We start from the raw sequence: 14,594 nt of genomic DNA on the forward strand, positions 1-14,594 counted from the left end.
AGGGGGTGCCCTTCAGGTGTCAGTGAAGTCTGTGCCTCTCTTAGCAAAGCCAGCATGGTGTAGCTACACACCAGTTACACACCAGTTACCAGTTACACTGCACATACAAACAGCCATTGGGCAGTGCTGCCACTGCTTGGGAGTATAGAGAGACAAAAGGAGAAATAATCTTCTCATTACCAGAGCCATTATTGTAAAGTAATGAACAAGAAAATGAACAAGAAAGCTTGAAAATGTGGCTGCTGCTGAAATGCAAAGTTTTCTGGCCTACACACCTTAAGAAAAAGTTAGTCCTTGTCCCACACTATATTGAGTTTGCAAAACCTGCTATTGTGCATCTAAATGTCTGCCCCATATAGGAAGTGCCTGGAAGCTTGCTTTTGTCTTTAGAAGGGACTTGTTCAGACATCTCACAGATCTTAGATGATGGATTGTTATTCTGGATTTTATAGAATCTAAAAAGTCTGCAACTTGATGTGTTCTCTGCCCCTTTTTATTTCAGTAAACCCTTACTTGTGGCAAACCTTTTCACTGTGCAAGTCCTGTATGCCATTGCCTTCAAAACCTTGTCTTTGCAGAATGTAAATCACATCAGAAGAGAGATTTGGGTGATTGAAATATTTCTGTTATCAGAAGTCTACCATGGAATATTCCCCAGTTCAAGCTTTTTAGTGACTAGGAAGGTTTTATACAGGTAGTACCTGAATGATTTTTTTTTTTCCTCAATGCTGCTAAGTTGAGTTCAATATATTAGTTTATACCTGTTTTTTGGCTAATGTAGCATTTTAAAAATGAATTACCAAGCAAATCATTTTTAATTTGTTTTAAATGAAAAGCCTTGTTGCCTGGAATAGCCAATGATCCAAACCAGCTGTGCAAACCATCTGTACCACTGCTTGATTAAGACAGGTTTGCAGCTACTTTACATAACCAGAGCAATGTAAAACAGCTGGGCTGCATTGGGGAATTTGGCCTCATCTGTTAAAAACTCAACTGGACAATTCTGAAATTTAAGAATATCTCCATGGTCTAGGAAGGACTATATTCAACTAATGCATTGCTTTGCTTGGCTTCATCCAGCTAAATAATCTTGAAACTTCTCTTTGGATGTAATCTTTGCTAGAGAAAACTCTGGCCATAGTTACTGTTTTGTCTTAACTTGCTTACATTTTTGGTAACTGGATCCTATGAGTTTTGTGTTGAGCAAGTTTAGATACTTGGAGGAATAATTCTTTTTACATTACCCTATAGCAAATCTCAAAGATTAAGTGCACACAGATCAGGTTGGTCTAGGCTAACACAGATTTTTCTATGCAAAGATAACTCTGAATCAGTTAAGTGCCACCAGTGCAGCACTGAGAACCTGGAATCACCCCCTCTGACTGGGAATTTAAACTGATTTTGGAAGCACAGTTGCTCAAGTTACTTTGTATAAACAGTGGAGGAAGACAGGTATGTTTGAGAAGGGATTTCATGTCTAAAGGAGAAGGGCTTGTGTTCTGTGAATGTTTTTCTCTCTTCCTTTGGCTATCTAAATGTTGATGAACTAAATCCTGACCTAAGTTCTGTTTTTTCCCATCTTTCTTGTCAGAACAGCTTCAGAAGAACTAAATCATTACATTTAGTTTTCCTAATTAATGTATTTCTTGTTTGAATTCTGTAATAGCTGGTGGAGCAATCAATCAAAAGCAGACTTCTTAAAATTTATATAGAAAACTAGTATCATGTTTGACATGTAGATTGTAATTTTATGATTTTTAGAGGCACTGAGAACTCAAAGCTTACCTTTGTTTAATAAAGTCTGTGTGTTTTGCCTTTCTTGTATTTTTTTCATTCTCTAGTGTTTTCTGGCATTATCCACATTCTAAACAGTGGAATATATATTTTGAATATAAAATTTGCCAAACCTCTTAACTCAGAAATTGTGCCCCTCTCAGTACACTGCAAGATGAGATATGTGCATTTTAGAGTGCTCTATTTAATTAAAATCATTATTGTTGATTAAAACAGTTGCTTCTCCCACAGGAAAATCGAAATGGCAATCTGGTGGAAAAACAAAAAGGGTGACTCAAGGAACACACAAGACTGCAAAACAGGTATCTGCTCATTTCTTACTGTGACATAAAATAGATGACATAACACTGGTTTTTTCTGTTAGATCACTGGTATATTGGTGGCTGATTAATGCTTTTCTAAAACTGTGCATACATTGTCTTTTCAAAGCATATGAATTTCAAAGTCAAGTATTGAGAAGTTAAAATTGCCAGAATTTAGGTTATCTTGCTCAGCCTTTCCTTTTGGCACTTCCCTGCCTCTGCACACATGACTTATTGGCATTGAAGTTATTTGAAGGAAAGTGCTGTTCAATAAAATGATATAGGATAGTCTTGCTGTAATACACTGCTTATACAGGGGCTGCCTTTCTTCCCAGTTTCTAGTTAAAGGAAATTTCTTGACCTTATGTGTCAGTGGCTCAAGTCAGTATATCTTAATTTGGAGAAGAGTCCAGGTGAGTAAAATTTCTAAGAGTTAGGACTGGAAAGCAGATTTGACTGAGAATTGTAAAGAAGACACCACTCCTATTTTTATTCAGTTTTTTTTTCCCTCTGTGAATGACAACCTTTATTACATTAATAAAGTAATACCTCAATCTTTCCTCATGTTTAATATTTTTAACCACTGTTTTTCTTTGATTTATGGATTTAGCCATTAGTACAGCTTTAGCCATTTAATGTTTTGAGGCAGCCTGTCAGAATTTGGTAATAAAGCATATGGAAGATGTTATTTTTTGAAAAAAATAAAAATGTTCTGCTTCCATAGAGATGTATTTGCATCTTTCAAACCCAGGCATTGCTTTCCCAGTGCAGTTTGGCATCTGTGTTCCCTGCTCACACAGTTCTGCATTACAGACACGGTGTGTGCTGCTTACCTAGGTGAGGCAGGGGGTGTCCCTGGGGTTCCCTTGGTGAGGCAGGGGGTGTCCCTGGGGTTCCCTTGGTGTGGCAGGGGGTGTCACTGGGGCTCCCTTGGTGTGACAGGGGGTGTCACTGGTGTCCCTGGTGCTCCCTTGGTGAGGCAGGGGTGTCCCTGGTGTTCCCTTGGTGAGGCAGGGGGTGTCACTGGTGTCCCTGGTGCTCCCTTGGTGAGGCAGGGGTGTCCCTGGTGTTCCCTTGGTGAGGCAGGGGGTGTCACTGGTGTCCCTGGTGTTCCCTTGGTGAGGCAGGGGGTGTCACTGGGGCTCCCTTGGTGTGGCAGGGGGTGTCCCTGGTGTTCCCTTGGTGAGGCAGGGGGTGTCACTGGGGCTCCCTTGGTGTGGCAGGGGGTGTCACTGGTGTCCCTGGTGTTCCCTTGGTGAGGCAGGGGGTGTCCCTGGGGTTCCCTAGGTGTGACAGGGGGTGTCACTGGTGTCCCTGGTGCTCCCTTGGTGAGGCAGGGGGTGTCCCTGGGGTTCCCTTGGTGTGGCAGGGGGTGTCACTGGTGTGCCTGGGGTTCCCTTGGTGTGGCAGGGGGTGTCACTGGTGTCCCTGGTGTTCCCTTGGTGAGGCAGGGGGTGTCCCTGGTGTTCCCTTGGTGTGGCAGGGGGTGTCACTGGTGTTCCCTTGGTGAGGCAGGGGGTGTCCCTGGTGTTCCCTTGGTGAGGCAGGGGGTGACCCTGGTGTCCCTGGTGTTCCCTTGGTGAGGCAGGGGGTATCCCTGGTGTGCCTGGGGCTCCCTCTCAGGGTGTGCCCCCAGAAGGGGGAGGTGGAGGGCAATGTGTACTTTGGGTTCTGTCTCACCTGGGGGTTAGGTGAACCCTGAGTTTTCAGGAGACTGCTTGGTTGCTACTCAGGGTGGGATTGCTGTGCTGAAGCTCCTGTCACTGACACAGTGCATTCCTGGTGGCTCAGTTGAGGTTTGAGCACTGCTGAGTGTCTGTGCAGCTTGGCATCTCAATTTGGCATTCAGCACCTTCATTTCTGCTGCTTTTCAGACACTGGATTCTGCTGTAATTGGTGGCTTTTTCTTTTTTGGCTTAGTTTTGTCGAGCTTTCACATTTAATTTTCCTTTACATATAAATGGGCCACTAATCTCAAGAAAATAAACTTACAAGAGCTGTTTCATATGATCTTACCAACCTCATCTTCCTTTCAGTAGGGTGCTGGCAAATATACATTCAATAAATTTTGGCATCCCAGGAGTTTAAATATACATTGCATGCTTTCCACAAATCCTGAGATTACTGAAACTATTAGGAGAAAAAAAAAAACCAAATTAAAAAACACCATGAGATTTAATTTAATATCACTTTCATTGTCCGTGCTGGGTTACTTGGGATGTAAGAAGTGGTGTTTCTGTGTCTGTTAACTTCAAAGGTACATCAGCTTTGCATCTTCTGCACTTGAAGGTTTGAACTGTTGCTGCAAGTTAAAATACTTTTTCTGATTTAATGCTAACCTGCTTGTGTGATAGTGTCTACAAGAAATCAGGTAGGTTAGAGGGTTTTACCCTTTCAAAGGTGTTCTGCTGGAACACTGGTAGCAGTAAATGTTGCTTGGGTTTTACTGAGACCCTGAAAGTCTGCTTACAGGATAATGATGGAACTGCTGTGGCTTACAGAGCCTACACAAGGTGTTTTTCTCATTAAAATTTGGCTGATATATAAGAGAAAAGATAAATGGATGCCAAATACAGCAGATGGATAACATTTATTGCTAAATATCAAAACATATTTCATGACATTAAAGATAGGTTTGGACATGTATCTTTCAGAGTGGGAATTATGCATGTTTCCCATTCCAAAACAACTGATCCTTTTTATCAGCAGTATTATCTGAATGACTGTAAACCTAATCTTTCCTGAGGTCCCATTTTATAAATACAGACAGCAATAGGTAACACTGTTATTTTAATGTAGCTATTTATGATTCTGTAGTTGTGCTTGCTTCATTATAAACAGTAGTTTCAAGGAGCTATAAATTAGCCAGAATATAAGCTTTGCTTTAAATGTTTTTACACAAGGCCTCAGCCTAGGAGCATCATTTTTCCTAGCAGTTTTTTAAAAGGTGACTTATGTAATGGAAGAAAAAATATGAAACCCTTCTGAAATTGCTTTTCATTGGTTGTTTATGCCATGCATCTTTCTGAGCATGACTCTCATGCATACATTAACTGGGGTTCATCTGGAGTACAGTTGAAGCACTTGGAGATATATGTAAGGGTAGCCAAGATGTTGGTGTGATTGTAGTAAATCAGGTGCCCATTCTTCTGCAACTTACAGAAAAATTAGCATCTCACCACAAAAGCAGATGAGAGCATAACCACTCTGAGGCACTGTGTCTCCCTCCCTAAGTGCAAAGTGGAATTTGTTTGATGGTGTGTGGTACAGGACAAAAAGGCTTGAATCCTGGCCAATTGTTTTGAAAATTACAGTGTTTCTAGTTAGTGATTGGATATTCTAATTATAAATTTGTATTACTATGTACTGTCCTGTGTGGGGTCAGTTTCAGCTGTTCTTATTCAGTCCCCAAAGTAGAGCATTTACAGTGGGACTTTGCATTAACCCCTGCAAGAGTACTCCAGTAGGAACTGATGTGCTGCAGATACATGCCTCAGTGGAGCAGTGCATCAAAACTACATTAAAGGTGCTATTAAATACATGAATGTAAAAAGCCCACCCAAACCAGACTACCTTAACAGGTAGCTGATAGCTCCATCAGGACATAGCACACAGCTGGGTGTCACCTGCTGTTCACTGAGGGTGCTGGTCCACTGGATATGGAATGCACAAGCTTATGGTAGCAGCCTTTTACAGCTTGTTTTCTTCTGTGGGAGAGAAGTTTAGGTTTAATAAGGGCAGTGTCACAGAACCAAGTAGTGATTTGGTATTTTTAGCCAAATAGGTGTGTTTCAGAACTCTTTGGAATGTCCTGCACACCCATCCCATTTAGCATGTTTGTGGGGGGTACCAGTCATTGTTTTTTCTGGGTCTGGATTGAAGACACTTGAGACAGTGATTTGTGTTTGGACTCAAGTGTTTATTTCTTATCAGTAAAACAGTCTCACTACTGTGAGTTCAGCTTTTCATTAGAAGGCACAAAATGGCCAATAATCTCTTGGTACAAGGGCTTTTAAGACTAAACTATCCAATTAAGAGCTGACACCTAGATTATTTTCCCTTTTAACCCAGTAACTGATCCCAAAGAGCCCCCAATGCAGACTTTTCTGTCCAATTACAAAATGCCACCCAAACCCATGAAGAAGAAGGAAGAAGAAGCAAGAAGAAGAAACCCAGGACAACACCCTGTGCCCTCCATCTTGCTTCCATCCACAACCCTCTGGTTCACATTTTAAAAATCCAAAAACCTAATTATCTCACCAAGTGATATATACCTACTCTGCTCTCTATAATCTATTCCACACTTTTGTGGATTCCAGTCTATCTTGAAGTCTAGGAAACTTTCTCCATGAATGAGGGTCAAAGTCAGTGCTCCCCTGGGGATCAGGACACCCCAGAGCAGACACAGAAATATTTCTGGTGCCCTGGGTTTCCATACATGTTGGCTGTCCCCTGCACCTGTGCAGCAAAGCAGTACTGGTCATTTAAATCTGTGGTTTAGGGTGCATTTCAGTGGCATTAACACGTTTTACCATGAGGGTTTAAAAACAATCACATCATATGTAATGTCTTGGTAATAGAATTTCTCTGTGGTGGAATATTGCTGTTATGTTTTAGTAAAATGCTATTTTCACCTCTGGATATACACATCTGTCAGAAAAAGTAATACAGGATATGTAATTAGAAAATGGATCTTTCCAGTGTGCTGAGAGGCAGAGTATCTCATACTGTTGTGGAATGCAAATATGATAACTGTCAAAGAAACAGAATCTAGTTGATCATAAGTGCTGCCTATATTTAAGAAAGTGTGTGTTAAAAACCTCAAGTGAGTGCAATGATGTGGTGATCTTCAGTGAAAATGTTCTTGTTTACCAGGTGTTTCAATAGGTTGATGAAAGGTGTGTTGCACAGAGACCCAACTCCTTACCACACTTCTGTTTGTTGTTCTCCTTTCCCCTTGTACCTTCTTGCTTTCAGAACAGTTCCTTGGACTGTAAATTAACAGCAGCAGGAGCTGGAGACAAGAACTTTGACAAAAGCCCAACGAAAGCCAGGCAGCCTCGGAAGGTGGATCTGCGGGCTCGCTACTGGGCCTTCCTGTTCGACAACCTGCGGCGGGCGGTCGATGAGATCTACGTCACCTGTGAGTCAGACCAGAGTGTGGTGGAGTGCAAGGTAATGCCCCAGCTGCCCTTTGCCTGTCTGCCTTCTGTCTGGTTTGTTTTATATTTTGCAAAAGAGGTAAATGAGGAATTAGAGCTTCATTTGCATTTTGTATAGGCTTTTAGATAGGAAAGCTGAGGATATATGTATTCATATTTAGGAAAATGCTTTCATCTTGAGCAAGGACTAATTTTTTAATTATATAAAACTTGTCATGTTGTACATGATATTATTAGAGCTCAGCTGTTTGGTGAAATCAGATTTTGTATAGGCTTTTAGATAGGAAAGCTGAGGATATATGTATTCATATTTAGGAAAATGCTTTCATCTTGAGCAAGGACTAATTTTTTAATTATATAAAACTTGTCATGTTGTACATGATATTATTAGAGCTCAGCTGTTTGGTGAAATCAGATTTTGTTAATTGAGTTCTGATTTTGTTATTTTTGTGACTAAGCACTGATTGATTTCTTTCTCCCAGTAATGTCCTTTACTGTAGGTGGCACTGTTGTAGTTCAGCCTTCTTCACATTCATTTGCTTGCTGTTAAGTGGCTTAATTACACTCTGCTCCCTTTCTGCAGTGATAGTTATCACTCTTCTCATTCTCCCTTTGTTAAGAAAGTGATTGGTGGTCGACTGTAAGCAATGTCTGGTTGGGATGTCACTGTAAGACACTTCCAGTTTCAAATAACCTGGATTTGTAATAGCTTGTGCATCTGGTACACATTTTATTGTGATTTTCTAGTAGATCTTTAGAAATACCCTTGTCATTTAATAAAAATCACTCATGCTTTGGCAATGGAATTTATCACAAGCATTAAGAGAAGTCAGAATACATTATAAAAGAAATGTTAAAGAGATGACTTTGTTTTCATATTAAACATGGCTGGAAACTCAACACATTCTGGAAATGATTATCTAATCACTGTAAAAAAATTCATATATCAATTTAAGTAAACTTTTTTTCTTATCCTATGCATCTCATTCTCTGCTGTAATCAGACACAGCCAAATTGCTATTGAGATTAGTGTACAAATACATTTCATTGAAAGCAGCTTTGAGAACTGAACAGTAGCTCAGAGGCTTCCAAATCTCTGGTCTAACACAATTTAACATTTTGTTACTGAACTGTCTTCCTGCTCAGGAAACTTTCTGTAGAATTTTTTGGTTTAAGAAAGTCAGCCAACCTTGCACTGTAATTAAATTAGCATTTTAAACTTTTGTGACTGGAAGAACAGAAGCGTTTTGTGTCATTATCACATCTTTTGGGGGTTAGATATCATTCAACATTTTAATCGGGCTGCTTGATCTGCTTTAGGATGGGGACACAACGTAGCCTGAGTGAAAAGTCTTCATTTCAGCAGACTCTTGACAATGATGTATGTATCTGTGTGGATCAGGGTCCTTGTTTGCAAAACAGAGGTGAAAAAAACCAACAATGAGCAAACAGGGCAGTCCAGTGTCAAATGCTGTGAAACTTATGTAATGTTCATATTACTCTTACCTTTCAAAAAGTTTTTTTTCTCAGCACAAGTGTGCCTCACCTAAGCAGCTGGAATATGTGTGCTCTGGTCTTTTCTCTGGGATTTTCTTTTACAGGTTACTGTTAAATTATGACTATTCTTTTGATAAATTACTATAATTTCTGTTAATTAAGTTATGAAGTGTGAAACTGCTTAGTCTTGCAAAGAATTTTTACTAATGTTTCTCTTCTATAAATTCTATTATTTGTCATTATTTTATGATGGTTTTGACAGACAGTCCAGTTTCTCCCATTTTGACTGTTGGACATAGGTAGGAAATAATATTAAATAAGAAACCAAAATGGTCCTACTGCTAACCTTTCCTTCATTTTTAAGTGGTATTTTGAAAAATCCTTTCAATTAAGATAAATTCACAATATCAAAAACTTCCTTAATTTTGACCCTTTAAATTTCTGTCTCGGTCAAGTGGGCAGGTGCTATTCCATTTAACCATTGTAGTTGTGTAAAAGTTGTCTTCTAAGAAGACCCATTGTGAAAATGAAACATGACAACTTCTGGCATTTTATACCTTCTGTTCAACCTGGTAGAAAAGTATTAGTTGGGATTTTTTGGTATTTTGTGCCTTTTGCTGTCCCCTGTCCTAGGAGCTGTTGCAGTTTTATCGATCGTGTTGTCACTGAAGATGTTTGATGGTCCCCAGTGGGAGAGGGCTCTGGTGGCTGTTTGTGGTTGAAACTGCAGACAGAAGGGTTGTGGTGAGGATCCAAACAGTGGCAATGTGTGTAAGAGGATCAGTGCTTGTGTGTATTTTCTCAGCCTTGGGCTCTGCTGAAGTTGGTATTCTGCTATTGATTTGGAACTGAGAACTCTCAAATCATGTATGTAGATATATAGATATGGCTTGGATGCTTTGTGTGGAAAGGTGTAATCAACATGGTTGAATTATTTCTGAAATAAAGGAAGAGTTGTCAAGTTTAAGCATCATCTCACTGTACATAAATCAGCTTGTGCAATAGTGATAAAAGATTAAATATGTCCTAGTAGATATGGCTGTAACCTTCAACATTTGAAATGCAATTGTGTGGATATTCTCTATATTAGCTGGGGTTTTGTGTGTTTATATGAATATTTTGTGTATTTATATGACTATTTTCTAGGTTTGGGTGGCAAGTGTAGGCAGAGCAGAAATGGTAATGCCTTTAAATCTCCTGCTGTGTAATAAAAGGTATTAAGACCAGAAGATCTGTAGCTGGGTAGAAGGCAGTTTCTGTAGTCAGTTTTGGTTAATGCAGCAGATGTCTTCAGCTGCTGTTCTTCTCTGGTGTTTTCAGGTGTCTCAGCAACTTTGTATTTATATATATGTGTGTGTGTATGTATATATGAACAGAAACACTGCACACTTAGATAAACCCGTTATTGATAGAGTTTGAGCAACTGGATCCAACAACTAATGATACAGCAAGTATAAACTGCCTTTAACTTAATTTTGGAGGTTTCTTCCTCCTAGAATGAATTAACAGCTTCAGCTGTGTAAGAATCCATGTCTACACAACTATTCTTTTCCTTTCAAAGGAGCTGAATTTTATAATTTAAAAATTTAGTTCTATATTCTTTTTACATTGCTGTTTAGCATTACTTAGAGCTTGTACAATCTCTTACCTTTTCACCTAACATTAGTTTCTGGTGTGTTTCTGGAAGCTTTTGGCCTTTTCTTGTTTCTGAAGCTTACAGATACTTTCTTAAATCAGTCTGCTTCCGTGAAAGCAGTTTAATTTTGCTTGAGATTCTTATTCCCTCTTACAAAATGGAAAATTCAGCAGTGGAGTTCTGTTGTTCTGCTCCTCACAAACAGCACAAGGTGAAGAGATGGCTAAAGATTTCATTAAAAGTTTAGACACATTGCATGACATTCCTCAGTGAAAGAACCCATTGAATCAATTTTGGTTAAGGCCTTTGGGTCAGGGGATGTCTGTAGAGGGCTTGAGTTGATTGAGGCCTCCCAGGAGCAGGGAGGAGCCTCTCTGAGGGCTGCTTTTGGGCCTGGGTCTGCAAATTCCACAGCTTTGACTCTCTCTGTGCAGCCTGAGAGCCCTGCTCATGCAGCTGAGCCATTGCTGGCATTGGGACAGGCAGTACTGCAGCTGGAGTGTGGCACAGGGGTGCAAGGCAAGGAGTTCATTACACCTTTCCACACAAAGCATCCAAGCCATGTAGCACTCACAAAATACACCTTCTAGTTCTGAATTTGGGGATATTTAACAGGACTAAATATCTTCCTAAAGAAATAGCTTATGGCTGTGTTCACTGGGCAGTCTGTGCCCAATGAAAATCTCTGTGAGCTGCTGCCTCCTTATGGGCATTTACCTTTTCATTCATTGTCATTTTCCATGGATGAGTCAACAGAGGAGGACAGGAAAATGGGTTCATGATCAAGCATTCAGTGTTACAGATAAAAAGGGATGAGGTCTTTCAAAATGGAGATCTATTCAGATCTGTTCAGAAAAGCCAGCATGTCTTTTAGCCTGAGTATTCCTTTTCCTGCCTCTCCATCCTTTGCACCAGACATCTAAGTGTATATGTGTGTGTGTGTATTTAAGTTTGGTGTGATTGAGTCCTTGCATGTGCCACTGCATTAATTCTTCTGGAGAAAATTTCCTTTGGAAATGGTGGTGGTGCCTTGGAGCACATCCTTTTCAGGCAGGGGATTGTGGCTGCCATGTTCAAGGTGCATCAGTGAGGAGCAGCTGAGGCCAGATGTGCTGCATTTAACACTTGGGTCTAGGAGACCATGTGCTTGCTTAAAATATTGTTTGTCACATGCTGAAGTTGATATAAGGAGAGTCCTTGTCTAGAGGAGCTGCTTCCTTCATCCTTTCCCAAAGCTGTAAGAGTCACTTTGACAATCACATTGGTTGAACCAACCCCAGAGCTGGCTTTAATTATCTGTAATTCAACTGTATGAAAAGGCTACAAGGAATTTTTGGAAGCAATTTTTGTGTCAAATTACTGAAACACCCAGTTAACCTTGAAAACATACATTTAAAAAAGAAGGAAGGAACTTCGTTTGTGTGCTAAAAGCATGCTCCAGTATAAAAAAGAGTTTATTTTGGTAAAAGCTTATTTTGGAGTTTATTTTGGTAAAAACATAACTAAAATATTCAGTATAGATAATGAAACAGCATAAAGTGCAATAGTGATAGTAGCCATGGTTTGTAAAATAGAACCCATATTTCTAGCTTGGCTAATAAGCTAAAGTACAAATGTGGTGACTGAATTAATTTCCCTGATTCATGTGCTACTATTTTGGGTTGGACTAACCTTAAAATCCTACAGTCTTTGGTACTTCCCTGCTTGCCTCTTCCTTTTTTGAGAATGGAGAATAAATGCATGAAAGGACATTTCAAAGTGGTTGAGGGCTTTCTGAAGTGCACTTCCATTCTGTAAAATGGGATTTCAATGGGCCTATCTAGGGCCTGAGACCTGACTGAGGATTGTTCCCATGTAGCAGCTACTCTTGAAGATCTTTGTTGGTTACAAAGTCATTTATAGGATCACCTGTCAGGGTCTCCAGCTGCTCACAGTGACCCTGGGATACGTTAGAAAGTCTCTTTGCCCGGCCCGGCGGTCGAAGAAGGAGTCAGGGCTCTTCATTTCTCAGTCTCAAGGGTGTTCATTGTTTCTTATCTATAAAATTCTTTCTCCTGCTGAGGTCAGCTCAGCAAGACAGTCCAGGCACTCTGCCTGCCCCCAGGGCTGGTGTTATCTTTTATACTAAAAACTACGTGTACAATGTTTACAGTTCACTTTCCAATACCCATCACCTATGTTAGACAGTGAGCTTCTACTCTAAACCAATCCAAAAGTGCCAACATCACAGCAGAAGATGGAGGCTAAGAAGAAGAAGGAGAAAGGCTGGACACACTCAGATCCCTCCATCTTGCCTCCTGAACCCCCATACCAAAAACCCCAAAATCTGCTTTTCCACCCCATGATAACTTCACTATTACTCTACCTAAACTGTTGTGGCTTGCAGATCTTCATCTAAGGTTGGTGATTTGCTCCACGGGTCATAATCAAACCCACAGGTGTTTTGGGCTTTGTGCCAGGGTCTCTGAGCCCCCTGGCTGGGGTCTTGGCTGCTCAGGACAGCCAGAGGGATGCCCTGGGTCCCGACAATCACCCTGTTGAAGAGACTAGAGGTCCTACTTTGAGATAAATACATGGCAAGCAGAGTGATCAATTAAAGCTGGAGAAAAGAAGGGAAAACAAAAAAGAAACATGCAGAACTGGTGATCAGAGAACTGATGAGAACAGAGAGAAGGTAACAGGAGTTACATTGTGTCTGGTTTGAGTCTCATGTCGCTGATTTTCCTTGAAGGGTTGTTTTCAGCAGTATTGCTTTCTACTCAGCTCAAACTGTCTTTAAAAACCGTCCAGGATGGATGTGACCTTGAGAAATCATGAGCTATGGAACGGTTCTGACTCCAGTGCGGCCGCAGCACAGCGGCCCGCGGAGGTTCCTTTTTGTCAGCAGCTTCTCGGGTGGTGCAGCTTTGCCTGGCTCGGCAGGGCTGAGGGAGTGCCGCAGGTAGCGGGGCTGGCTCGGGGCCCCGGCGGGATCCTGTGTCACAGGACAAAGGGACGGCGCCGGCCCGCCTGCCCCGCGCCAGCCGCGGCTCCCTCGCACACCAATCGAAGCCGCTGCAGCCCATCGGGGAGCTAATTGGTAATTTTAGCTGGACATCTATATGGAGTTATCTGCATGCCTGCAACGGCGCTTTCTGAGCCACTTTTGTTCTGCTCCATCCTGCTTGACAAAATGGCCCTCATGGCTTTAGGGAGAGAGATGTGCATCAGTGAGTGTGGGGCCGCTCCAGCTGCTTGTCTTGTTTGTATTCCCTTGTTCATAAAACATGGCTCGGGTTACAGCTGCATGGGTCTGCTCTGATCATTTCTGATAGTGTGGAGCTAAACATTCCTTAAAATAGGTTAAACCATTTATTGTGGGTTTTTCCTGTGCTAGCTAACTTCAGAAATATAACTCATATTCACGTTAATTCTTTTTTTTTTCCTTCCTGAGGAATATGTAAGTGGCTGACTTGAAAAATAAATTATTCAGAATTAAATTTTGGTTTCTATGCTCTCATTGTTAGTCACAGTCAGCACAACTTAGCATGGGCTAACCTAAATGGACATGAATTGGATTAGAAAGCTGCAATTTTATTAGTGGAACAAAAAAAGAGAACTGGTTGAGACACTTGAGTTGTTCATTTCTTGTAGCAGACTTTACTTAATTATTTTGGTGCTGTAAACCAACTGCTTTGTAAGAAAGATTTCTGTTAGCATTTTTGGGGAATATTTCAAAACAAAGAGGAACTTCTGCATCAGCAGTGGGATTCTGTTTGATTTCCCTCCCTGGTGTCTGACTCTGGTGCCTTTCCCTTACAGCAACCAGCATATGCTATGTGTGTGTCATAAGGAGTAGTTAAAAGGATGCTCATGTCAAAACTGAAGCTGAATTTCAACGTTAAACAAAATGAATATTAATCCATATGATTTTATATGAAAAAACATTTTTCATATGTTAGAGGCCTTTTTTCTGTTAGATGGACAATTAAAAGTAAATATGTATGGGATTGATATTGCAAAAATGTGCATTAGTTACCTGGACTGTAGGAGAGTGTTTTTATTGGTTTCGGTGTCAAAGGTTTTGCTGTTAAAATTTGTAGTTATACACTTAAGAACCAATACCTTCTTATTTGTAATTGTTCCCAAAATTTCTAAGTAATAATTACTCACTTTGAGCAGAAAATCTGTCTTATTACCAGCAGGACTGACTTTGGCATAGTA

At 40.6% G+C, this 14,594-nt stretch overlaps 1 protein-coding gene across 2 annotated transcripts in view; it reads left to right on the forward strand.

The window, feature by feature from the left end:
* SCAPER (S-phase cyclin A associated protein in the ER) overlaps nucleotides 1-14,594 on the forward strand; it is a 140,858-nt gene that overhangs the window by 8,815 nt on the left and 117,449 nt on the right. For both annotated transcript variants that reach the window (XM_036389682.2, XM_036389684.2), the window contains exons 4-5: nucleotides 2,026-2,096; nucleotides 7,074-7,271. In XM_036389682.2, coding sequence (XP_036245575.1) covers nucleotides 2,026-2,096; nucleotides 7,074-7,271 — 269 coding nt within the window. The remainder of the gene's footprint in view (nucleotides 1-2,025; nucleotides 2,097-7,073; nucleotides 7,272-14,594) is intronic.

Source organism: Molothrus ater, chromosome 13 (genome assembly GCF_012460135.2).
Source record: "Molothrus ater isolate BHLD 08-10-18 breed brown headed cowbird chromosome 13, BPBGC_Mater_1.1, whole genome shotgun sequence".
In the NCBI taxonomy this organism is placed as follows: domain Eukaryota; kingdom Metazoa; phylum Chordata; class Aves; order Passeriformes; family Icteridae; genus Molothrus; species Molothrus ater.